Source organism: Chiloscyllium punctatum, chromosome 4 (genome assembly GCF_047496795.1).
Source record: "Chiloscyllium punctatum isolate Juve2018m chromosome 4, sChiPun1.3, whole genome shotgun sequence".
In the NCBI taxonomy this organism is placed as follows: domain Eukaryota; kingdom Metazoa; phylum Chordata; class Chondrichthyes; order Orectolobiformes; family Hemiscylliidae; genus Chiloscyllium; species Chiloscyllium punctatum.
Genome location: NC_092742.1, coordinates 57,579,349 through 57,604,214, shown reverse-complemented (window position 1 = coordinate 57,604,214; position 24,866 = coordinate 57,579,349). Strand labels below are relative to the sequence as shown.

Here is a 24,866-nt window from a genome sequence, read left to right as displayed (position 1 = left end):
CACTACTCTGGATATTAAAGTCTGTTCTAATTTCCTTCTAGTATATTGAATGTTTCCGCTTGAACCATAGAACTGGAGTCTGGAGGAGGATATATATTTAAAGCAATTAGTTATCACCCAAAAATTTGAAGAAACTATGAACAGAGATTCCATCGCGGATTTTGTCGTAATTATAAACGTATTAATACATCATTGCTGCGATCCAAAGATCATCTTTAAATAGTTGTGTGCAACTTTTTTAAAAACTAAAATAATAAAAACAATTTGCTGGAGAAACTCAGCAGGTCCCTGGACTCGAAACATTAACTCTATCGCTGCATAGATGCTGCCAGACCTGCTGAGTTTTTCCAGCAATTTCTGTTTCGGTTTCAGATTTCCAGCGTCTGCGGTTCTTTATTTTACTTACTTGAAATGCGTGCTTCACCTACGTGTTGTTAAATATCAATACCCAGCAACTGGATTTACACAAAACGAACACAGCATTTTACCAAAATAAAGTAAACTGAACACACGAGAACATTGAATATTAACCTGATGCTCCTCCTAACACACTTGCAGCGAATGTTTTACTGTGGCCCCGTGGTTTATTCACTGGCAGAGCGGGTGGAATGTAAACTGGTTCTTCCGCACCGGAGGGGGGAGTAACTTCATGCAACTTTTGCACCGAAATTCTGATTCTGTTGGCAGTCCCAGGCTCCCAGGCACGACCGCCTGCAGCTATATTCACCGGTACCTCCATTTTCCTCCCGCCAATTTCACTTGCTGCCGGAGATGAAATTCATCTGGCGATTAATGGCGAGTAGAGAGAGAGATCACACAGCTCGGGGCCCGGGCGCAATCCCGCCAGACATCTGCTGCTTCCCGCTCCACAAAATAGTAAACTCGCCGCCAGTTTAAATAAAGATGTAACTAGTGCGAACCGTTCGGTAATAACCGAGAGCTTGCCCCAAGACAGGCAGCTGGACTGCGTCTCTAAGACTAAGGTGGAATCGTTTCTCCCGAGTTGGGGTCTGTTTGGGTTTGGAGGAGTGAGTGTAGCAACGATACCGTCCTTTTTTTGGAGGAGGAGGGGTGATTTAAATTCGAATGCTATCTGGGTTTTTGGAGAGAGAGAGACGTGTGACTGCGATTCCTGTCCGGGTTTTTTTTTCCCCCTGTAGGGTGGGGAGTCCCTGGATGGCTTTCTGGGATTTGTATTTGGGTGGGGATGGTTCGCTGCTCCTTTCCGGTGTTTTGAGAGGTCGAGGGGTCGTTCCTGCGGATCCTTTTTATTAGGGGGGCGGAGGGTCTGAGATCTGAGATAGTCCTCAGGCTCTTGTCCGGGTCGTTTTGGGGGGGGGGGGGTTGGGAGGTATCCCTGGGGTTTCTGTCCGGGATTTTGATTGTGTGGAGTGGGTGCTACTGCAGATCCTGCCTGGGATTTGGAGGGGGTGGGGGGTTAGAGGGAGAACTGCTGGTGCTCCTGGAGGGAGTTGTTTTGAGAGTGGGCAGGATTGTGTTTTCGGAGGGCAAGGGGGCACCTGCACGGTTATTGTTTTATTGTTTAATCTGGAGAAGGACATTCCTGGCGTCTCTGCCCACAGCCGTTATTTCTGGTTGTGCCCAAACTTGTTTTTTAAAAAAAAACGGCTGGAGCCTCATCCGGGTCCCGCCACGATTCATCCCAACGCCCCACCCACAAAGAGAGTAAAACTAGTCTGAGATTCCGACCACACGCTTTCCGACATTCGCCGGTTATTTAGCCTTCCTTGTAAAAAAAAATAAATCCGTTCAATCTGAAGTGCGTTTCTTAAAGTTCTCTAATCAGCGGCCAGTGAACTGCACAAAGCTGAGTTTTTATTTTGGGTTGATGACACTGGTGAATGTGCGACTCAGGAGTGTGGATTTACGGCGGGAAGACGGCTCCGGTAAGTGGTGGCGCCAGGGATGGTTAATCGGACAGAGGGGTCCCAGGACCAGACTGATAGTAACTTGGCTGCGACCACCACTCAGAACCCAGTGCAGCAGGAAAAGCTTGATGTAGCTCCACTGACCGCGGTGACCTTCCCAATGCCATGGAGGAAGCGAGGGGCTATTGCCAGAGGAGTGCGTCCATGCTCCCACGTTCTTTCCCTCGATATGGGGAATTTTGTGAGCACCGATTATCTCATTCTCGTTTCTGATAATAGCCAGAAAAATAAATCTGCAATGGCCTTTCTTCCCATTTCTACACCATGATCGTTAATGTACCCCGGAATCTGACATTCTACACCCTATAAACTTAAGACCATTCCAAAACTCTATTCCCAGTAATCTAACAAACCAACAAGTCAATCTGTCATTAATTCGGCCCTCAAACCATCCAAGATAGCGATGTACTTCTAATTTTGGGTTCTTCCAGAATCTGCGCACTCAACCGTGCCTTTTAGCAGCACAGTCTGACCTGCAGTCAAAAGGAATGGGGAGTCAAATGACCCTACAATCTGGGGCAGCACGGTGACTCAGTGGTTAGCACTGCTGCCTTCAGCACCAGGGTCCCAGGTTTGATTCCAGCCTCGGGCGACTGTCTTGTGTGGAGTTTGCACATTCAGTGTCTGCGTGGATTTCCTCCGGGTGCTCCGGTTTTCTCCCACAGTCCAAACATGTGCAGGTCAGATGAATTGGCTATGCTAAATTGCCCATAGTGGTAGGTGCATTAGTCAGAGGGAAATGGGTCTGGGTGGGTTACTCTTTGGAGGGTCGGTGTGGACTGGTTGGGTCAAAGGGCCTATTACTACACTGTAGGGAATCTAATCAAATCTGCATCAGATTTTGCAGAGGCCGAAAAGTTCTTTTGGTATATCTTAAACTTTCCTACAGCCCACTTGGCATATCTCTCAATTTGATTCCTGCTGCATTTTACCACAATTTTCCCATTGACAGAACTACTCCCCACTCAGTAGATATCCCAGAACTCCCCAACATCAGTTGCGTCTACGCCATCTTTAAAACCTCATCAAATGTCGAGACAAGCACTGAGAGACTAGAACTGTCCGAACCATTAACACTGCATGTCTTTTGCGATGCCTACTCAATAATCAGGACAGTTTCCCAACTGCACGAACAGTATTAGGTGTGCCTGCCCCTCATTTTCATTTATTAATATTTGCCCCTTTCACTCCACAGGGAATACAGCCCAAAATAGGGGAGAGCTCCCTGTCAGTTGGCTCCTCATTCCTTCTGACTGCTGTGAACTAGACATGGACTGGTACTATTGGCTGCCTTAAACTTACCCTGCTGTGAACTCCTGAACAAAAGTTATCCCCCTTTGCTTGACAGAGGCCTGTAAACAATTATTTTCCTGGCTTTCCTGAAATGGAAAGATAGCAGTAATAAGTTTAGTAGCTCTGGCTGAAGGGGCAAACTGCACAAAGGTAAGGAGCTATGAGCATCCATGTAGGGTCAAAATGAATGTTATGATAGCAAGCAAGCAAGCAAAGAGTTTAAAGATGCAGCCTGGTCCTGTGTCCTCATTGCACGATACAGTATTTGTTGCAGGTGTAGCTCAAGATGCAGCAGTCAAGTGTACAAGTGTATGGTAAATGGATCATATTGTGCCATTAGGGTTCATTCTGCCATCCTCTCAGATGGTAATGGCTGTAGATGTGGGAGGTGTGTGGCCAGTTCTTATGGATTGTGCCTTGAGATGTTAATGCCTATTTTCAAACATTGGGGTCATTCAGAGGAAGTGGCAATCTGAATTCGCCAAGTGCATTCCTTGGCAAGTGTGATTTGAAAGGAGTCTGAATATTAATGAGGCAAGTTGCATCCTTATTGCACCATTTAACAAGCATTAACCTCTATCAAATCACTTCTTTTCTATGCTGTTTGCGAGAAGCTTAAAGAAATGAAATTATCTTGTCAAGATTGGCCTCGCCACATATCTCAGCAGGTCATTCAGACCCATAAAAGATTTCATTCCCTAATTTCGCATGTTCCATCATTGACAGCTATGCTCTGAGTCCCCGTTCTTGAACCTCTCAACTTCTTCCTCATTTAAGGTGTTTTTAAAACATACCGGTTTAACTTTTTGGTTACAGAACATTGAATAGTATAGCACAGAAACAGGTCCTTCAGTACACTCTATGCCAACCATGATGCCATTTTAAACTAATCCCCTCTTCCCTGCCTGTTCGTGTCTACCTAAATGCTTCTTAAATATTGCTGTTTATCTGCTTCTTCCACTTCCCCTGGAAGTATGTTCCAGACACCTACCACCCTTTGTGTTGTAACAAGTATCAAATTTTGCTTTATGAAGTACCTTGAGACATTGTTACCCTAAAGGCAGTATATAAATACAAGTATTGTTGAATTATTTTCTTGAAGTTATCAGTGATTATAATTATAGCCCTGGTTTTGGTAACACCACCAAGTAGAAATATTTTTGTCTCCCCCATTACTACCTTTAATAATCAATAAATGTTTAATTCTCAACCTTCTAGACAAAGGGGCCCAAATTAAGTTTCTCCTATTAGCAAAAATATTAAGATTCACAAAGGTGATATCAGAATATTTTTGCAACTTCGCTAGTCCCTCCGTATCCCTCTTTATGAAATGAACGTCAGAACTAGTGTTTCAGGTGAGTTCTAAACAAGGGTTTTTTTTTTACAAGTCATGTGACATTTCATTTCAATTCTAACATGTCTACTAAATTGCTTTATTGCCAGATACAATAAATCTTCCCAAGACCTAAAAGCATAGTTGTAATGGCACAAATATCAGAAACAGACCAGATAAAACAGGTAAATTTCTTTTAAGGTTACTTTAATATTAAATTAGTAAGCATGTTACTTAAGGTCACAGGATTTAATATCATGTTCGTTTTTTCTTGCTCTTGCACAGTTTAAAGAATTTCTGGGTACATACAATAAACTGACTGAGCACTGCTTTATGGACTGTGTGAAGGACTTCACAACCAGGGATGTAAAAACAGAAGAGGTATATTCCACACTTTGTTGATTTAAAATCAGTACACAGAAAATGCACATTCATTACTCAATGTAACATTCATTCAACCACTATTGTAAAAGAATTGAACGTTCATACCCTAGTTATAATTTAAGTGATACATGAATGCTCTCTATAGTCTCCATTTCAGACTTTGAAGCAAGGCCATTAATTTTTAAACTCATTCATTTAGGGTAAATCAATTGAAATGCTTTGTTGTCATTTTGAAAGCCTTAATGCTTCAACAATCGGACTATGCTGTATCAAGTTGCTGTATATCAAATATGGTATTGTACTCAATGCAAACATCACATGCTAGTCAGGAGGAATACTTCTTTCTAAAAACTTCTGAATAAAGTCCCACCGTTCTTGGGATTATGTTCTTGGAAACCTTGCAACTGACCAATATTTTATAACGGACGTAAATTTAGACAGGTTCCAACCATCCAAAAATTGATATGCAGAACGTCATAACAATATGACCAATGTTTTCAACAAATGTAAATGTGTTTCTGGGGGAAAAAAATAATTAAAATATAATGTCACACTTTGCCTTTTTAGAAAGACCTCCAGCAATGTTCAAAATGCCCAAGAGGTAACAGAGATGATGAAACATGTACAGCTTGCACTCTCATCTATGAAAATAGTCATGGTCACCTTCTATATCTTTGTTCTACATTCATTTAGGAGCTGCCTTAGTTTTTAAGTTTTCTTAATTTCTCTTGGAAAACTGAGATAGGCAAATAATATTATACACTATTTTCTGGGTAACTGAATATGCATATGGCAGGAGTTCACTGTACCACTGGAGGATAGATTCTTAGCAAACATTAATGATTTTTCTCCCTCTGATGTTTTTATATTTAGTGCTGAAATTTCACTCTTTCTGTTCACCATAAACTATTCTTCTAAATTTTTTTTCCTTACTTGAAACCTTCAAGCAGAAAGAAAATGCAAACTAGGAAGTCTAATGGACCAATACCGTAGAAAACCAAGTGGCTATTAATAGGTTTATTTGTACTATTCAAGGAGGAAATGTTTCTTGTATATTCGCCAAAATTTTCTTCCAACATTTCCAAGTCATTTATCTCATTATGCAATGTGATCTGGTATTACAGGGCAGTAGTAAAATAATCAGAGTCCACTACGAATGTGAAATTCTATCTAGAATACAAGTCTAAATATATAAGTTAAGTGTACTCATGAAAAGGATTTTTTGTAAAAAGGAAATGTTCAAATTTTTATAAGTTTTATTATTTTGCTGATAGTCATAACATATCCAACTGCTGCAAAATATAAAGTATGCCATTTCAAATATCTAGATACTGAGATTTATTTGGTCAAACCTTACCTTCATGACTCATAGCTAAATTTTAAATTAATAAATGTCTTCTGTATTTAATTACAATTGGTTGGACTTTCCACTGCAGCCACTTAATTTCCAAGTGTTGAATACTGTTGGGAGGAAAAGCACCAAACAAATACCAAACACCTTATGATCTACACAAGGATTTGGAAAAGCAGAAGTACTTTCCTTTGGGACCACTCTTGTAATTAATGCAAAAGACAAAATGGGTTGGCTAAACTTGGAAATTGCTTGTCTCTTTTAAGGAATAATAACAAGAGACTTAAGGCTATTAGGAGAAATTACTGTTTTTTGTCATCCAAACCTGCATTTAACATATTTTGAATAGCATTTGTGAACAAGTATCTGCATAACAGTGCATTAAATTTCCTGATCTGAAATGTCCAGCTGGACATGTTCAAATATGTGCAGCATTGTTCTGCAAACGGCTGTCTACTGGTGAGACTTCTCTTTTGCATGCACATACAAAATATCTAGGGGAGGGGGAATGTGAAAATTAAATTTTATGTTAGCTTTTATGATCTATTAAGTGTGAACTACAAGAAACTTAACTTTGAGCTTTACTAGTTTTGTTTGCAATACCTTTTGGTATAAGTTTTTATTTTCAATGCAGGTGACCTGTTCAGAACATTGTCTGCAGAAATATCTGAAGATGACCCAAAGAATATCAATGCGCTTTCAGGAATATCATATTCAACAAAATGAAGCTTTAGCAGCTAAAGCAGGACTGATTAGCCAACCTAGAATATAAAAGTGGACCAACTGAATGGCAGGGCACAAATGATTCTTAAAACATTGCTGCACTGGTGGACAAATGGCCACATTTTTAATGTCCAAAACACTGGTGCCTATTAAGATACAACTGAAATGAACATTCTTGGAATCAAGAAGAGGTGGATGGAAACAGGAATTCATTATGTCCGATGGACCAACACTTCTGGTTTATTTTGAAAGTGAATGGTACACCTTTTCAATTGTTTGTAAACTTAAGTCTACAGCAATCACTGCATTTAAAGTTCACAATGATGGAATAAACTTTGTTGGAGCTGAAGATGTGTAAAGTTTTTATTCAACGTCATCTTCTACCAAATTCTGTGCAGTCATACCTGCAAGAAAACGCTGAAAGAAATTCACATTTATTATTTAGTAGAAAAAAGCAAATGTTCTATTGCAGAACAAAAAATATTTTGAAAAAGTGTTTGATGTATTAATTTCACTTCATACTCCTGATAAAATGTTTAAGCTTTCCTGTTACATGTTTGAAAAATTAAGTTGTTTGTTTTCGCATACATTTGTTTCCAAATATAATCCTTTCACAACAGGACAACAATAAGAAAATTCACTTCAAACTTGCCAAACATTTTGCCAAATTTTCCATTTTAGTAAATAAATTGAAAACTTGATGATATTATTAAAAACCTAATTACTAATAAAACTGTTTAAGATTCTGTGTCTATTTGCTTTAGTGTGTACAACGGTAAGCTTGTTTCATAGGTATTCTATGAATCAAGGTTGCCCTTGTACACACTAAAGCAAACAGGTGCAGAGAAATCTTAAATAGTTTTATTTGTAATTGAGCTCGTAATAAGCTAATAGAGTTTTCAATATATTACCTAAAATGGAAAATTTGGCAAAATATTAGGCATGATTGTTCATGTTTGTGAATTATTTTCCATTGGAATTCAGGTTGCCTTTGTCTTAAGAGTTCCTTTTTAAAAAGAACACTGACTGTAACACCAGTTAAGACGGACTAACTCTTATTCTATTGTAACTCATGAGTAATATTTTAAATAGATTTGGTACAATCCTTAGGTATTGCAAAAAGAAGTTTCCAAAGGAATAAAGACATGTCCTTGCATATCCTCAAATAGTATAAGCAAGCTTTCTAATCACATGGATTCAGAGTTTTGCTTATGATTTAAATTGATTGTTTGTCCCTCAATTTCCCAAAAAGCTAATATGGGAATCAATGTAATTCCAAATAACTACTGAACGGAAAACTTTGCAAACTGAAGCCAATTTAGATTTTTTTTTCTTGGTGTCAAAGTCTTCATGTAAATTAGCCTAGATAGAATTATTAAACCAAGATACATAGGTGGATAGATAAAAAAATTTTCTCAGGCCTTTTGTGCTCTCCATCACTGTCCCTCCTTCCATCACATCCATCATCTCGGGCCCTGTCTTCATCATGTGCTCACTATCTCTGTTTCTCTTTCTACTGCATAAGGTTGCCCTTCCCTCATCCCTTCCGGTGTGTGCCCTCCCTCATTTGTACTTTGCACAATCTCTTCTTTGTTTATTTGGAGGCCCATTGGCAGGTTAGATATGACACCTTAGCAGTTTGCATTATAGCCCCAGACTGTATATTGGGCAAACATTTGAGTTCAATTTTCTTACTGTTATCTAGGCAAAACAGGTCTTGGAAACACATGATTGATGGAGTAGACTACATACAGTCAAAACAAGCCTGCTCCAACATTTAATGCTATCATGGCACATCTAGGGTTTCAATCCCACTTTCTTGCCCATTCCCAATATGCTAAAAATCTGTCTTAAGTCCTAGCTTTTTAGTATTCCTTGGTGACCAATTTAAAGTTGATGGGATTTGAAATACAAAAACAAATCCATTTTTGGAGATTCTTAGCTAATCTGTAGGTCATCTACCTTAGGACACTATAGTTTCTATAAACAGAACATTTTCTTTATTTTCAGCTGACTATATGTGCAACATATTGAATCAAAAGAGTGAATAGTTTGAAATGCATACAAAAATGAATATTTGCATACCTGTCTTACAGCAGGTAATCTTTGGATGAGCATTTGAAACACTGGGTGTGGTAGCGTCTGCTGAAGAACTTGTAATAGCTGTTGTGGCTGACCACAGACCGAAACAGCATTACTTAAATGATCAACTCCTTTCTCATAGTCACCTGAAAATCAAGAGTAGTGTTGAAGTTATAGATTGCTAACAGGTTGAGAGTTCGACAATCACTTCAGTAAATTAAAATTAATAATTCAGGTACTTTATGGGCTGGGTCCAGAAAAAGAAGCTTGAAAAAAGCTGGATTTCAACCAGTTTATTATTTGGCACCACTCCCTGGCCTATACATGAGTGAAGTCCCCACATCTACTTATTAATTTCTTCCAAAATGGAAAAGAATAAAAATTACCACTAGCAGGAAAGATGTTTCAGGAAGGCTCAAACATCACCATCATAGGGCAACTAGAAATGAGCAATAAATGCATCCTCTCAGGTACCACTCATATGCAGAGAATTCATGTTAATAAAATATTTCAGTTGAGGACATATTTTGTTCATTCACTGAGTTAGCACATAATAATTACTTTTTCCCCATCTTTCAATCATTCTGATCCTGAAGACACTTACTTGCATTCTCTAAAAACTCACATTCCATGTTTGTACGTCAACTCTAGTTTGGTTAGTATTGAACCACACAAACCTTCATTGCTGATTCAGATCTTGCCTGATGCAAATCAACAGTTCCAGTAAGGATTGCAGGAGCAAGAGCTTGCAGCTCCTGGCTTTTAATTCAATACATACACCAAAAAAAAGTGATGAAATCTTGTTCTCTGTCTACATAGTTCAACAAACCAGACAGTGGATTTCCACAGCAAGCCTCAAGTTTTCCATTTGCAACAGATTTAGTTTAAGTCGAAATTACAAACATTGATAGCATCGAAGTACAGGTTAGTAAAAGACCTAACAGCCAATACCTTTTCGACAGGCAGAAAACTAGTCACTAAGGTACACACCAACTAACCACCGAAAGACATGACCCATTCTCACCATTATCCTTACATATAGATAAAGAAGGACACCACTTTGACTGGGACAACACATTCATCAAGGGGGCAGGCTAAACCAAGACACGCACAGAAATTCCTTCAGGCCTGGCATTCAAACCAGAACTCCATCAATAAACATCGATTTGGACCACTTTTACCAACCTATGAGAAAAAGAACCAGAAATGATAACACACACCTTTACAGACCAAGACACAAATAGAAAGCTGGACAGAACACCAGCGCTTCCCTGGAGGCTCACTGATGTTACCGAGCATGGTAACGAAACATCTGAAAACAAACCTTCCAGCCCAGCAAGCAAACTTACAACCTGATCTGCTGCTTTGTCATACTAGGTGGTAAAGGTTGCAGATTTTGAAAGTGCTATATAAGGAGTCAGAACAAATTGCTGTATTCCATTCTGTAGACAGTACACACTGCTGTCACTGTGTATCAGCGATGGAACACTGCAGAGGTTCAAGAACCTCCAGCTCAGCGAGCAAACTTACAAGTGAACCTCAACCTGAGCTACAAATCTTCTCAAATATCACAAAGGCTTGGGAACACAACCACCTGAAAGTTTCCCTACAAGCCATACACCATTCTGATTTCTAATTATGTTGCTGTTCCTTCACTGCTGGGTCAGAAATTTTATCCTTCTGCACTCCACCTCAACGAATTTCGGGTACAACATAATGTTGAACTCTGTTTCCATCGCCTTCACGCCTATTTCTTTGGGTAAGAATCCTCTTTCTGTCCTTCAGACCCCTTCACCCACTTCCAACAATCTCCTGCCTCCTGGATCACTCTCTCTGGCCTTTTACCCGCACTTAACCTGTTCATTGAGAATTCTGATGGGTCACTGGACCTGAAATGTTAACTCACCAGAAATGCTGCCAGACCAGCTGAGCTTTCCCCACATCTTTTTCCATTTCTGATTTCCAGCATCCACAGTTCTTTGTTTCATTTATTTTTTTTTCTATCATACTTATTCTATATCAATAACGCTACCCATGACACTTTCCTTACTATAAAAACAAAACACTGTGGATGCTGAAAATATGAAAAAACCGCAGAATGTTTGAGAAACTCAGCATGACTGGTAACATCTGTGAAGATAGTTCTGAAGAGGAGGCATAACGGACATGAAATATCAACTGGTTTTCTCTCTACAAGACGCTGACAGACCTGCTGAGTTTCTCCAGCACTGTATGTTTGTTTCACTTTTTGCTTCTTGTCTATCCTTTAAAAAATCACGTACCCATAAATATTTAAATTTCCAGCATTGATCTCCTTGTAACCATGTCTTCGTAGTGACTACAAGATCATACCAGTTAACCTGTACTTGTGCTGTTAAAATATTTATATTGTACAAGATAGTAGGCACATTCAAATAAAGAGTCATTAATTTTGCCTTTTTACCATTTTTCCTCTTTTGACACTATATCTTGCTTTTTTTTTTCCTGGGGACTTTTGATTCTCTCATGGGTGTCAGCACCATTGGCTGACCAGTGTTTATTGCCCATCCATAAGTTACCTTCTTCAACCGCTCCAGCGCATGTGCTCTGTGTAGACCCACAATTGCACTCCCATATACACAATCACTTCCAGTCCCACTCTAAATAACTGCCCAATAATACCGCCATATCTCTTGCTCAGTAAGCTCTCATTTCCTCTCTCCCAAACTCCCCCCCTGCCGGGATCCCACCCCACCAATTAATTTAAAGCTTTCTGGGACCTTATTATACAACTTTGGTTACAAAATCTGGTCTGGTCTTGAAGAAATATATATAATAAGCAGTAACATTCAAGATTTACCTCTTGCCAGCAATTCTTCTCCCAACTGGACCTCTTCGAGAAAAAACTTTTGTACAGCTTCAACATCTTTCAGATCAGGTAACTGAATTTAAAGTCAAAAAGAAACACATCAATTCCAGCATTTACTTGAAATCAAAATGGAGATAATAGCTATATAAATTTGTAACTTACTCCAATCATAAATGTAAACATGATAATCTGGGACCAATTTGTCTTGAATAGCTTGACCCTGCAATGAATCCATTATCTTCATGTCACTGTGTTGCTGTGCCAATTTGCTAATTCCTATTGCTGATTGAACATCAACAGCTGACACTAGAGAAATGTTTCTGTATTTAGAAGGCAAGGACTGATGAGGGATAATCAACATGCCTTTGTGCATGGGAAATCATGTCTCAGAACATGACTGAGTTTCTGAAGAATTAATGAGGAGCATTGATGAGGGCAGTGCGGTGGACGATCTACATGGACTTCAGTAAGGCGTTCGACAAGGTTCCTCATGCTAGACTGGTCAGCAAATTTAGATCACATGGATTACAGGGAGAACGCACCATTTGGATACAGAACTGGCTCAAAAATAGCAGACAGAGGATGGAGATGGAGGGTTGCTTTTCAGACTAGAGGCCTGTGACCAGTGGTATGCCACAAGGATTGGTGCTGGGTCCACTGCTTTTCGTCATTTATATAAATGATTTAGATGTGAACATAGGAAATATAACTAGTAAGTTTGCAGATGACAGCAAAATTGAAGGTGTAGTGGACCACAAGGTTACCTCAGACTTCAACAGGATCTTGATCAGGTGGGCCAATGGGCCGCGGAGTGATAAATGTAGTTTAATTTAGTTAAATGTGAGGTGCTGCGTTTTGGTAAGGCAAATCAGGGCAGGACTTATACACTTAATGGTAAGGTCCTGGGGAATATCGTTGAACAAAGAGACCTTGGAGTGCTGGCTCATAATTCCATGAAAGTGGATTCACAGGTAGATAGTGAAGGCGGCATTTGATACAGTTACCTTCATTGGTCAGTGTATCGAGTACATGAGCTGGGAGGGCATGTTGCAGCAGTACAGGACATTGGTTTAGACCACTGTTGGAATACTGTCTGCAGTTCTAGTCTCCCTGGTAAATGAAGGATGCTGTGAAACTTGAAAGGATTCAGACAAGACTTACGAAAATGTTGCCGGGATTGAAGGGTTTGAGCTATAGGGAGATGCTAAATAGGCTGGGGCTATTTTCCCTTGAGCATCAAAGGCTGATGGGTGACCTTATAGGCGTTTACAATATCATTAGCATATGGATAGGGTAAATAGACAAGGTTCTTTTCCTTGGGGTCAGAGACCAAAACTAGAGGGCATAAGTTTAAATCAACTAGGTAAAAACAAGGACTGCAGATGCTGGAAACCAGAGTCTAGATTAGAGTGGTACCAGAAAAGCACAGGTCAGGCAGTATCCGAGGAGCAGGAAAATTGACGTTTTGGGCAAAAGCCTGACCTGCTGTGCTTTTCCAGCACCACTCTAATCTAGGCATAGGTTTAAGCTGAGAGGGGCAAGATTTGAAAGAGATCTAAGAGGTAATGTTTTCACACAGAGGGTGGTGCATATATGGAATGAGCTGCCAGAGGAAGTGGAGGAGGCTGGCACAATTACAACATTTAAACGGCCTCTGGATGGGTATATGAATAAGAAGGGTTTAGAGAGATACAGGCCAAATGCTGGAAAATGGGACTAAATTTATTTAGGATATCTGGTCGGCATACACAAGTTAGACCAAAGGCTCCTTTGCCATGCTGCATAGCTCTATGACTCTAAATGTTACACAGTGGTTAGCACTGCTGCCTCACAGCGCCAGAGATCCGGGTTCAATTCCCGCCTCAGGCGACTGACTGTGTGGAGTTTGCACGTTCTCCCCGTGTCTGCGTGGGTTTCCTCCGGGTGCTCCGGTTTCCTCCCACACTCCAAAGATATGCAGGCAAGGTGAATTGGCCATGCTAAATTGCCCGTAGTGTTAGGTAAGGGGTAGATGTAGATGTAGATGTAGGGGTATGGGTGGGTTACGCTTCGGCGGGGCGGTGTGGACTTGTTGGGCCGAAGGGCCTGTTTCCACACTGTAAGTAATCTAATCTAATCTAATCTAATCTAATCTAATTATCAGAATGCAGTACTGTCAGTATTAAACTATCTCCCTGCTCAGATAAAAGTTCAACTTCACGACTCAAACAGCATATTGACTTACATTGCCACTTCTGGTGACACCATCGAGAACAGTTTGGTTGATATTTATTAATTTGTTATATGCAGGACCTTGTATGCCTGCATGCTTTGGCTATCAAGTTCACTGCAAAGCAACAGGAACTATATATTGCCTGTGAAGAGCTTTATGGAACATTCTGAGAACATGGTAAGTCACCATGTAAATGTAAGTATATACTTGTTTTTCTCTAACCCATCAAATGTTTTCAAAAAATCATTAAAATCAAATTTTAAGAACCTCATCAGACAATGAGGTAAAAGTTTAAAAAATTAGGAAGCCAGGAAGAAGACTGATGTAGCATTTTCATTGAACGGCAAATACAACTGTAAAGACAGTTACACAGAAGTTCTCTGAAGCAAACAGACAATTTCGATCAAGAAAAATGCGATGCACTTAAAGAGTAAAGGATAGAGGAATATGGTAGAGAAGGATGTGTGAGATTGATTTTTGGAAAAGAAATAAGCTTGTGAGATTCAACTGGGGTTATGATGTTATGTTGTGTTTACATGACACAATGTAATATACATACAACTTAAGGTCTTCTCTCTTTTTGTGTATGTTCAACAAACTAATGAATCCACCATAAAATACATCTCACACTATCTAGCATGCTTTGAGAGCAAAACTATTTTTGATCATGAAAGTAATTGTTTTTCTATTATAATGACTGTTGCTAAGTGAATATTTTATGACTGCAGGCTGTTATTATTCTGGTCTACTTCAGGAGAAACTGTAATTTAGTGAAACGGTCACTGGTCTCATAATCCAGAATTCCAGGTTAATATTCTACATGATTGGAATCCTACCATGACAGATACTAAAATTTGAATTCAGTAAAATTCTGGTGTAAAAAGATGGCCTAATGACAACCATGTAAACATTGATGGACATTGTAGAACCCATCTGGTTCCCCAATATCCCTGAGGGTAGGAAATCTGTCACCCTTAACTGGTCTATCCTACCTGTGACTCCTGATCCACAGTAATGTGATTAACTCATAACTGCTCTCTGGATGAGCAATAAATACTGGCCTTGCTGGTCATGCCCACATCCAATGAAAAAAATTTTAAAATACATCATTATAAAAAGCTCCACGATGGACGTGCCACCTTGTTGTGTACATTTCTTTACCTCTACCTTGTCTCCCAATCTCCATACATTTGTCCCTCAGGATCCAACCATTTCCATCCTTTTCACACTGTCCAAGCCCAACTACTCTGTGAACCACATCATCCAATCCCTGCCTCAACTCTTTTTCTGGTTCTGTACAGATTGACCTGATCATGGTTTTCTCAAGAATCTTTGAGCTTGTCTATAAAACTATTATCTTCCTGCTCCTTAAAAGCAATTCAGCTTAGCCTGTCCATCATCTCTAACTTCTCAAATACCCTTTCAAAAGATCCTGAAGTGTCCTGACATCTGTGACCTCCACCCACATCTCCCAAATTTCCTATTCAAATCTTTCCATTTCATCACACGCCCTTTTCACATCCCCAGAAGAACTCTGGGCAAAGGAATGAATGTCTTCCCTGACGGCAACCATAGTGCATTATCCCTCCTCACCCTGTTGACTGCCTGTTTGATAGACAGACTGAAATCATTTCCATCTTGAAAAATGAAGCCATTATCTTTGTTTTTTTTTAAACTCAATACGTTTGGATCAACTTTCTTCATAACGGGTTAAATTTTAGCTTTTCCAGTGCACACTTCATGTTTAATATTTATTATCTTTCTCGATTCTAACACTGAATCCAATAATTTTGTTGTCACAGTTTCAAAATTGTTCTCCTCCTCTCGTATCCGTTTTTTGTCCCAGTTAATTTTCCAGAATATTACCAATGCCTCTTTCATTTCTGGTTTAGAAATGAATGACTCAAAGTAGTTTAGAATACCCAGTATTTAGTGCCCTGCAATGCTTGAGAATTATACCAATGTCTTCTGTTTTTAGCTACAGTCACATGGATCTTGTCTCAACACAGTCACCAGAACCTCCTTTAAAGTCTTACGCTATGACAAAACGCTTTATTAATCTTATGAACTCTTTTTTTTCTGCTGACAATGTTAGAAATGAGAACATTAAAAACAAATTCAGCCATTATCACAGCAGAATCCTGGTTAGTGTTTACCATTACTCCCTTGAAACTGATGACAAAACTTGGGAGTCCTTAAATGCACAGAATAATGCTGAACTCAAGTTTCTGTCAGTGATTCTATACATTTCTAGACGATAGACTGTTGAGGAATTGTACCCCCACAACATATCACAGAAATCAAATAAATTTACAAGAAGTTCCATCATTATGCTGAGTCTTGCTGTAAAAAGTCCTTGAGAATATTACAGTTGTTGAATGAGATGTAATTGACATTTTAACAGTGTACTAAATTCATGATTACTGCTAAACATTCATGAATGCCCCTGAAAATCTAATTTCGTATTTGTGCAATATCAAATTTCTCCCTAATGATGAATCAGATCAATTTTTTTTTCTTCTTTTTCAAAAATTTGCTCTTATTTTAGTTCCTCGTTTGAACTAAGGTTATTCATTTATTTTGGTATGCAAAAATTGAAATGCGTAGTTTAAATTTTATTTATTTTTATGTTCTGGCTTACTCAGTGTGAATGCTTCAATGTGACTGGCTCCTTATCTGCTTGCTGGTATCATTGCTCCATATGTCATGGGCTTGGTGCTAGATTTAAACTGCTGTCAAGAGAATGGAACACCAAACCCAGAGACCACTACTTTTCTCTGGCCAGCCTTCCTCAAAGTCAATGGCAAGCACTGACCAAATCATTCACAAATTCAGCATCTAGTCCCATCTAAAGCAAAGCCATGTACATGTTAAAACTGCTGCATTAATTTTATGCAAAATAATCGCATACGTTGTTTATGTTCACCAAGGAATAAGTTCATGGAATTTAATTATGCCTCCTATATTTTAATATAAACAAAGAGAAAGAATGAAAAATAGTTAGTACATCTCAGCAATCTGTCATTTAGCACCACAACTGAGAACTGTTCTCTCGAACTTTGGCAATGATCTTATTCACGACAGAAACAGAAATTTGTTAACCTTTGGCTTCAAAATAATCAAAGTAGTTAAGATCTGAACACAAAATTATTGCTAATTTTAGTCAGGACAAACATTATGAAAACTTGAACAAATTTCACCTTTTTCTTTACTTTCAGTCAAGGCAGATTGAGGTCCACCTGACATTCATAACACATAAAACTAAGATCTAGTACCAAATTTCCTCTTTTTATTAAGTGGATATGGCATTAAAATTGATTGATAATTCTGTGGATTACTAATAGATTTTGGAAAGTATTACTCCTAGGATGTGTGCACTCCAACACAATACAATAAGCTTCAATCTGCAATTTGAGAGGGAGAGGGTACAATCGGAAGTGACAATATTTCTGTTGAATAAAGAGAACTATGGAGCTATGAGGGAGGAGCTGGCCAAAGTTCAGTGGTGCATTACCTTAGCAGAGATGACAGTGGAGGAACAATGGCAGATATTTCTGTGTATAACGCAGAAGATGCAGGATCACTTCATTCCAAAAAGAAGAAAGATCCTAGGAGGAGGCACGGGTGGCCGTGGCTGACGAGGGAAGTTAAGAAACATATAAAGTTAAAAGAGAAAAAGTATAACATAGCAAAGATAAGTGGGAAAACGGAAGACTGGGAAGCTTTTAAAGAACAACAGAGGATTACTAAGAAGGAAATACGCAGAGAAAAAATGAGGTACGAAGGTAAACTGGCCAATAATATAAAGGAGGATAGTAAAAGTTTTTTTAGGTATGTGAAAGGCAAAAAAATGGTTAAGACTAAAATTGGGCTCTCGAAGACAGAAACAGGGGAATATATTACAGGGAACAAAGAAATGACAGAAGAATTGAATTAGTACTTCAGATCTGTGTTCACTGGGGAAGATACAAGCAATCTCCCTGAGGTAACAGTGGCTGAAGGACCTGAACTTAAGGGAATTTATATTTGCCAGGAATTGGTGTTGGAGAGACTGTTAGGTCTGAAGGTTGATAAATCCCCAGGGCCTGACGGTCTACATCCCAGGGTACTGAAGGAGATGGCTCGAGAAATCATGGATGCGTTGGTGATTATTTTCCAGAGTTCGATAGATTCGGGATCAGTTCCTGCGGATTGGAGGGTGGCTAATGTTGTACCATTTTTTAAGAAAGGTGGGAGAGAAAAAGCAGGAAATTATAGACCAGTTAGTCTGACCTCAGTGGTGGGAAAGATGCTGGAGTCTATTATAAAGGATGAAATTAGGACACATCTGGACAGTAGTAACAGGATAGGTCAGAGTCGGCATGGATTTATGAAGGGGAAATCATGCTTGACTAATCTTCTGGAATTTTTTGAGGATGTAACTCTGAAGATGGACGAGGGTGATCCAGTAGTTGTAGCGTACCTGGACTTTCAGAAAGCTTTTCAGAAAGTCCCACATAGGAGGTTAGTGAGCAAAATTAGGGCGCATAGTATTGGGGACAAAGTACTAACTTGGACAGAAAGTTGGTTGGCTGATAGGAAACAAAGAGTACTGATAAACGGCTCCATTTCGGAATGGCAAGCAGTGACCAGTGGGGTACCGCAGGGATCAGTACTGGGACCACAGCTTTTTACAATATATGTTAATGATATAGAAGATGGTATTAGTAATAACATTAGCAAATTTGCTGATGATACAAAGCTGGGTGGCAGGGTGAAATGTGATGAGGATGTTAGGAGATTACAGGGTGACCTGGACAAGTTAGTTGAATGGTCAGATGCATGGCAGATGCAGTTTAATGTGGATAAATGTATGGTTATCCACTTTGGTGGCAAGAACAGAAAGGCAGATTACTACCTAAATGGAATCAATTTAGGTGAAGGGGCATTACAGAGAGATCTGCGTGTTCTTGTACACCAATCAATGAAGGTAAGCATGCAGGTAGAGCAGGTAGTGAAGAAGGCTAATAGCATGCTGGCCTTCATAACAAGAGGGATTGAGTATAGAAGCAAAGAGATTCTTCTGCAGCTGTACGGGGCCCTGGTGAGACCACACCTGGAGTACTGTGTGTAGTTCTGGTCTCCAAATTTGATGAAAGACATTCTGGCTATTGAGGGAGTGCAGCGTAGGTTCACAAGGTCAATTCCTGGAATGGCAGGACTACCTTTACACTGAAAGACTGAAGCGACTGGGCTTGTATACCCTTGAGTTTAAAAGACTGAGGGGGGATCTGATTGAGACATATAAGATTATTAAAGGAATGGACACTCTGGAGGCAGGAAAATGTTTCCGCTGATGGGTGAGTGCCGAACCAGAGGACACAGCTTAAAAATACGGGGTACACCATTTAGGACAGAGATGAGGAGAAACTTCTTCACCCAGAGAGTGGTGGCTGCATGGAATGCTCTGCCCCAGAGGGCAGTGGAGGCCCAGTCTCTGGATTCATTTAAGAAAGAGTTGGATAGATCTCTCAAGGACTATGGAATCAAGGGTTATGGAGATAAGGCAGGAACAGGATACTGATTAAGGATGATCAGCCATGATCATATTGAATGGTGGTGCAGGCTCGAAGGGCAGAATGGCCTACTCCTGCACCTATTGTCTATTGTTTGCCTTGGCAACTGCTGTCACAACATGTGTCAACAAAATTTCTTTCTTCAACTAATTTTCTTCCCATAATTCCCGAATGGTCTGTTAGATTTATTCCTGGTCATTCTTCATAAATGAAGGTGCATCAGGAGGCATTCTTTACAGCAGAATCAGTGGATACAGCGTGAAACGAGAACAATGATCGATTTTCCTTCCATCTGCCCTTACCCACTTTTTAAACACAAAACACTGATATTAGTATCAGCATGTTCCTACAGCTTTAGGTGAGTTTGGATTGAACATGGAAACATTCCTGGTCCAAATAAATGCTTCCCCCACAGTTTACAAAACATTACACAGTATAATACAGAACATTAACATGCACAGTAAATCTTACCTTCCCAATAGAATCATTTTCTTTATCCTGTTTCTTCTGTTTTCTTCTTCCTACAATTTTAAGAATAAATATACTCATTTAAAATCATGGATGTATAAAATTCAATTTCTGAATTGAAGCAGAACACACAGTTACAATGACATCAAAGGCACTTTCTTATTAAGTCACTGAAAAGCAAGGAACATTAAGATTAAGATTCATTCACCAGAATTTTAAATTAACTGTTATCATTTTACATCAGTTAATAATTGAGGCTCCAAAATTAACCCTATCCTCAAGAAGAGGGGAACCATCACGTCAGTTCAAGACAAATAAGACTGATATTTTGACACCAATCATCAGCCAGTAGTAACAATGGATGACCCATCTTAACCTCTTCAAGAGGTCTGCAGCATCACAGATGCCAATTTGATTCACTTCATGTGATATCAAGAAATAGTCAGAAGCAGTGCATATTGAAAAATGCTATGGATTCTGACAACATTCCAACAATTATACTTAAAACGTGCACTTCAGAACTTGCTGCATCCCGACCAAGCAGTTCAGTATACCTACAACACTGGCATCTCGCCAACAATGTAGAAATCTCCTCAGTTATGCCCTGTGCACAAAAAGCAGGACAAATTCAACCCAGTCAATTACCATTAGTCTACTCTTGAATCAGTAAAGTGATGGAAGGTATCATTTAAAGTGCTGTCAAACAGCACTAGCTTAGCAATAACCTGCTCAGTGACATTCAATTTGTGTGCCTCCAGGGCCACTCTGCTTCTGACTTCTTAACAACTTTGATACAAACATGGACCAAAGAGCTGAATTCTGCGGATGAGGTGACTGTCCTTGAAATCAAGGCTTATTTGACTGGGCATCCTAAAAAGAAGTTGTCGGAAAACCAGAATAAACAGGAATCAGGAGCAAAACTCTCTCCTGGTTAGTGTCACACCTTGCATAAACTAAGATAGTTGGGGGCTCAGTCACTTCAGCTCCAGGATATTTCTGCTCAAGTTTCTTTATCTGGCCTCAATCATTTTCAGCTGCTTATCAAGGTCAGACGTGAGGATGTTCGCAGATGACTGCACAATGTACAGGACCATTCACAACTCCTCAGAATCTGAAGCACTCCATGTTCAAATGCATCAAGACCTGGACAAGATCAAAACCTGGGCCAACAAGTGGCAAGTAATACTTGTGCCACACAAGAACTGGCTAATGACCATCTCCAATAACCATTGCATCTTGACACTTAATGAATGGCATCACTATCAATATCCTGGTAGTTACCCTTGACCAGAAACTGAACTGAACGAGTCGTATAAGCACTGAGTAGAAGGACCAGTCAGAGGATTAGAATCTTGCAGTGGCTAACTCACCTCCAGACTCCCCAAAACCTGTCCACTGTATACAAGGCACAAGTCAGGAGTGTGATGAAAGATTCACCACTTTTTGGTTGGATGGTGCAGCACCAACAACAAAAGCAGCTTGATGTCATCCAGAACAAAGCAGTCTGTTAAGGTGGCACCATATCCAGAAGCATTCACGACAGCTGAGTTCAGTAGGAGCCGTGTGTACTATAGAAAAGATGCACTGCAGAAATTCACTAAAGCTCCCTAATCAGCAACCACAAATGCTACCTCTAAAAGAGCAAGGGCATTAAATACATGGGAATTTCACCACTTGCAACCTGCCTTCCAAGTCACTCGTTACACAGATTTGGAAATATATCACAGTTCCTTCAATGTTGCTGGGTTTAAATCCTGAACACCCTCCCTAAAAGCATTTTGGGTGCAGCAACATGAAATGAACAGCAGCTCACCACCACATTCTCAAGGGCAAATGGGTTTGGGTAATAAATGCTGGTTCAACCAGTGAAGTGCATGAGCCTGTGTGTGAATACAAATGCAGTTATACTTGCCATTACAGCATCACTAATTTTATGTGCATAAAGAACAGGAAGCAAATGAACTTGCCCTTTCCTCATAAAATACAAAAATAACCTTGTGACCTTGCTTTACAAATTTAATTTCAAAAATCTCGTCAAGGAATAATTGCAGTAGAGCCAATAAGGAAATATTCAATTATTCATATCTATAAAAGGAAGATCTTTCTCATCTAGATCTTTCCCTGTTATGGGTAAAGGAACCTGGTTGCTTTTTGACTCCTGCAGGAATTCAAACCATCCAAACATTTTGTTCTCATAATCGTTAAAATGTTACTATGTGGTCAGCTAAAAACAGAATGTTTCATTATGAAACTAATGTTTAAATAATACACAGTATGCCTGTAAATAAAATTTATTTTGATGCACATAAAAGACCGTAAAGTTTCATTTCACATTATAATCACAGTTGAAAAAGTGTTTGCTTTATTATATTTGACAAGCATTCAATTTCTAGCTGAGCAAAATATTAAATGGAAAATAGGCCCTGTAGGGAAAATCAAACAAACCAAGGTCCAACTTCAGTATTTTAGTCTTTGTTGATCTGGAATTTATAATTATCAACTTGTTTTTACTATTGATTTTGCACCTAATTTATATTTTAAAAGTTTACTGATAACCATGACTTGAAAATAATTATTTGCATGGAACTCATGCGTATACAAAATACTTCAAATTAAAACTGTCAAGATGTATATCTAACAGTGAAACGTTTATAAAGCAGAGATAACACTATTTTTTCCCATTAAGAGATCCCAAGTTGAGATTAAATTCATACAAATTCTTCGAGTAAAATCTAATTAAGTTTATTTTAATGTCTCTCCAATATCAATAAAATAATCCAAAATAACATGTTACAAGAAAATATTTATTGCAATCATGAAACTTCAGTACTGCCAAAATACTTAGCGGTTTTACTTTAGAGATAGTAAAAAGCATTATCAATGTCAATTTACAGGTTATACTATCGATTGTTAAACTGAACTAGGCAAAATTGAGGACGACAGATGCTGGAAACCAGAGTTTAGATCAGAGTAGTGCTGGAAAAGCACAGCAGGTCAGGCAGCATCCGAGGAGCAGGAAAATCAATGTTACGGGCAAAAGCCCTTCATCAGGAATAGAGGCAGGAACCAGGAGAGATAAATTGGGGGGGGGGGTAGCAAGGAGTACAACAGGTGAATGGGGATGGAGGTGAGAGGTCAGAGAGGAGATGATAGGTGGGAAGGGGACATTGGCAGGTACGACAGGTCATGAGGACAGTGCTGAGCTGGATGGTTGGAACTGGGGAAGAGGAAATGAGGAAACTCATGAAGTCCACATTGATGCCCTGGGGTTGAAGTGTTCCAAGGCGCTCTGATGTAAACCTCAGTTTTTAAATTGAATTCTACTGCCCAATAAAAGTTAATAAAAACACTATCTAAATTCTAACTATTGTCTTGTTTCTTGTTAAATTCAATAATGACAGAACACAATTACGCTATAGGTTATTGTGCACTGTCACTGTTACACATTCACGACTTCCATTCTTGAGCAGACAGAAAAAAGAAAAATAGTAACAAGAAAAGACAGGAGGAAAACAGAAGTTGACAAGTTCATAAGTTACTCTTCAAGTACATAATAAAACAACCTAAAGTGATGAGCAAAATTTTTAGGAGTAAGACTTTTACGATTTTATCTGATATTCTCAACTATGGAACACCAAACTGCACTGGCTAAAGGGGATGAGTGGGGGACTTAAAAAGCAGCTGAGACTGGAAACGAGACGTTATTTTTATTTATGGAAAATGTACTTTCACACAACTCATTATAAAGTCAAATCCTGCACAATGTCAGCCCTTCTTGGTACCCAAAATCTATATTTAATTAGGATTTGTCCAGTGTGGCATGAAATCACACAATCTTTTGCGAGGGACACCAACATGACAAGGACTGAGTTATGGCCAAAGTTTTGTTTCAAATGGACACGGGCTGTGGGTTAACTCTAACTCAACCAAATTCGATAAAACGATAACAACCACAAACGTCCGTGGTATTTTATCCAGTCTGTGAGCAGACTGCGTTCAGTAAGTTGTTACCTTCGTGATAACACACTCCACCACCAGAGTAATTGTATTCTCAACCAATGTTTAAACGAACTACTGCAAACCTGAAATAAACGCTGGAAACACTCAGCAAATCAGGGTAGCCCCAAGAATAAATATTTAGACAAAACAGTTTTAAAACCAGCCGAAACTCACGTTATAAGGCAGATTGTGCTGCAATGAAGATGCTTTTATTCCAGTTCTGACCCACGGCTCTTTAAAGAAGCTGCACCCTCCTGTAATTTAGCAAGATCATCGATGCTGGAAAATCAACTTTGAGGGAACGATGCCGGGGCCCACGAGGGGTGTCTCTCATGCTAAATAAATTACATTTACTCCTGTAATTGAGCATGTCTCAGCAGGCTCCATCCTAATTGCAATGGGGTTGAGTGTTGGTTAACAGGACACGAACACCTGCATGTGCCTGTCGCTGGTAACTGGGAGACGGTGAGCGAGGCCCGAGAGCAACACTTACTTTCGCGCAACTTTGCTCGGAAATCTGGGGCGCTTCTTCTTTTCCTGTCAAAATATATACAATAACCGATGAAGGCTGCTCCAAAGACCCCGGCCACGATGGCCCCTGTCTTACCGACCAGCAGCATTCCCAACCGCTGCCAGTTCCAGCTCCAGGCGCCAGCCCGTCAGACAACC

The 24,866-nt window shown here is 39.5% G+C and overlaps 3 protein-coding genes across 14 annotated transcripts in view; 1 reads left to right on the top strand and 2 right to left on the bottom strand.

Moving 5' to 3' along the window:
* The window catches only part of kiaa0586 (KIAA0586 ortholog), a 521,487-nt gene extending 520,110 nt beyond the window's left edge, over window positions 1-1,377 (bottom strand). For 4 of the 6 annotated variants that reach the window (XM_072568823.1, XM_072568824.1, XM_072568825.1 and 1 more), the window contains exon 1: window positions 532-1,377. In XM_072568823.1, the coding sequence (XP_072424924.1) occupies window positions 532-739 (208 nt within the window). In that variant the 5' untranslated portion in view covers window positions 740-1,377. Of the gene's footprint in view, window positions 1-406 lie in introns of all 6 variants that reach the window. The other 2 variants (XM_072568827.1, XM_072568828.1) reach the window with 2 other exon arrangements.
* Window positions 1-7,382, top strand: part of timm9 (translocase of inner mitochondrial membrane 9 homolog) — a 15,336-nt gene extending 7,954 nt beyond the window's left edge. Inside the window, exons 1-5 of one of the 7 annotated variants that reach the window (XM_072568835.1) lie at window positions 1,627-1,907; window positions 3,145-3,392; window positions 4,686-4,760; window positions 4,861-4,956; window positions 6,945-7,382. In XM_072568835.1, the coding sequence (XP_072424936.1) occupies window positions 4,725-4,760; window positions 4,861-4,956; window positions 6,945-7,082 (270 nt within the window). In that variant the 5' untranslated portion in view covers window positions 1,627-1,907; window positions 3,145-3,392; window positions 4,686-4,724 and the 3' untranslated portion in view covers window positions 7,083-7,382. The other 6 variants (XM_072568834.1, XM_072568837.1, XM_072568832.1 and 3 more) reach the window with 6 other exon arrangements.
* Window positions 7,242-24,866, bottom strand: LOC140476356 (mitochondrial import receptor subunit TOM20 homolog). Its single transcript, XM_072568830.1, has 5 exons — window positions 24,691-24,866; window positions 20,202-20,251; window positions 11,955-12,036; window positions 9,119-9,261; window positions 7,242-7,450 (listed from the first exon to the last, which is right to left on the bottom strand). The coding sequence occupies exons 1-5, from the start codon at window positions 24,815-24,817 to the stop codon at window positions 7,397-7,399; spliced, it is 456 nt and encodes a 151-aa protein (XP_072424931.1). The 5' UTR covers window positions 24,818-24,866; the 3' UTR covers window positions 7,242-7,396.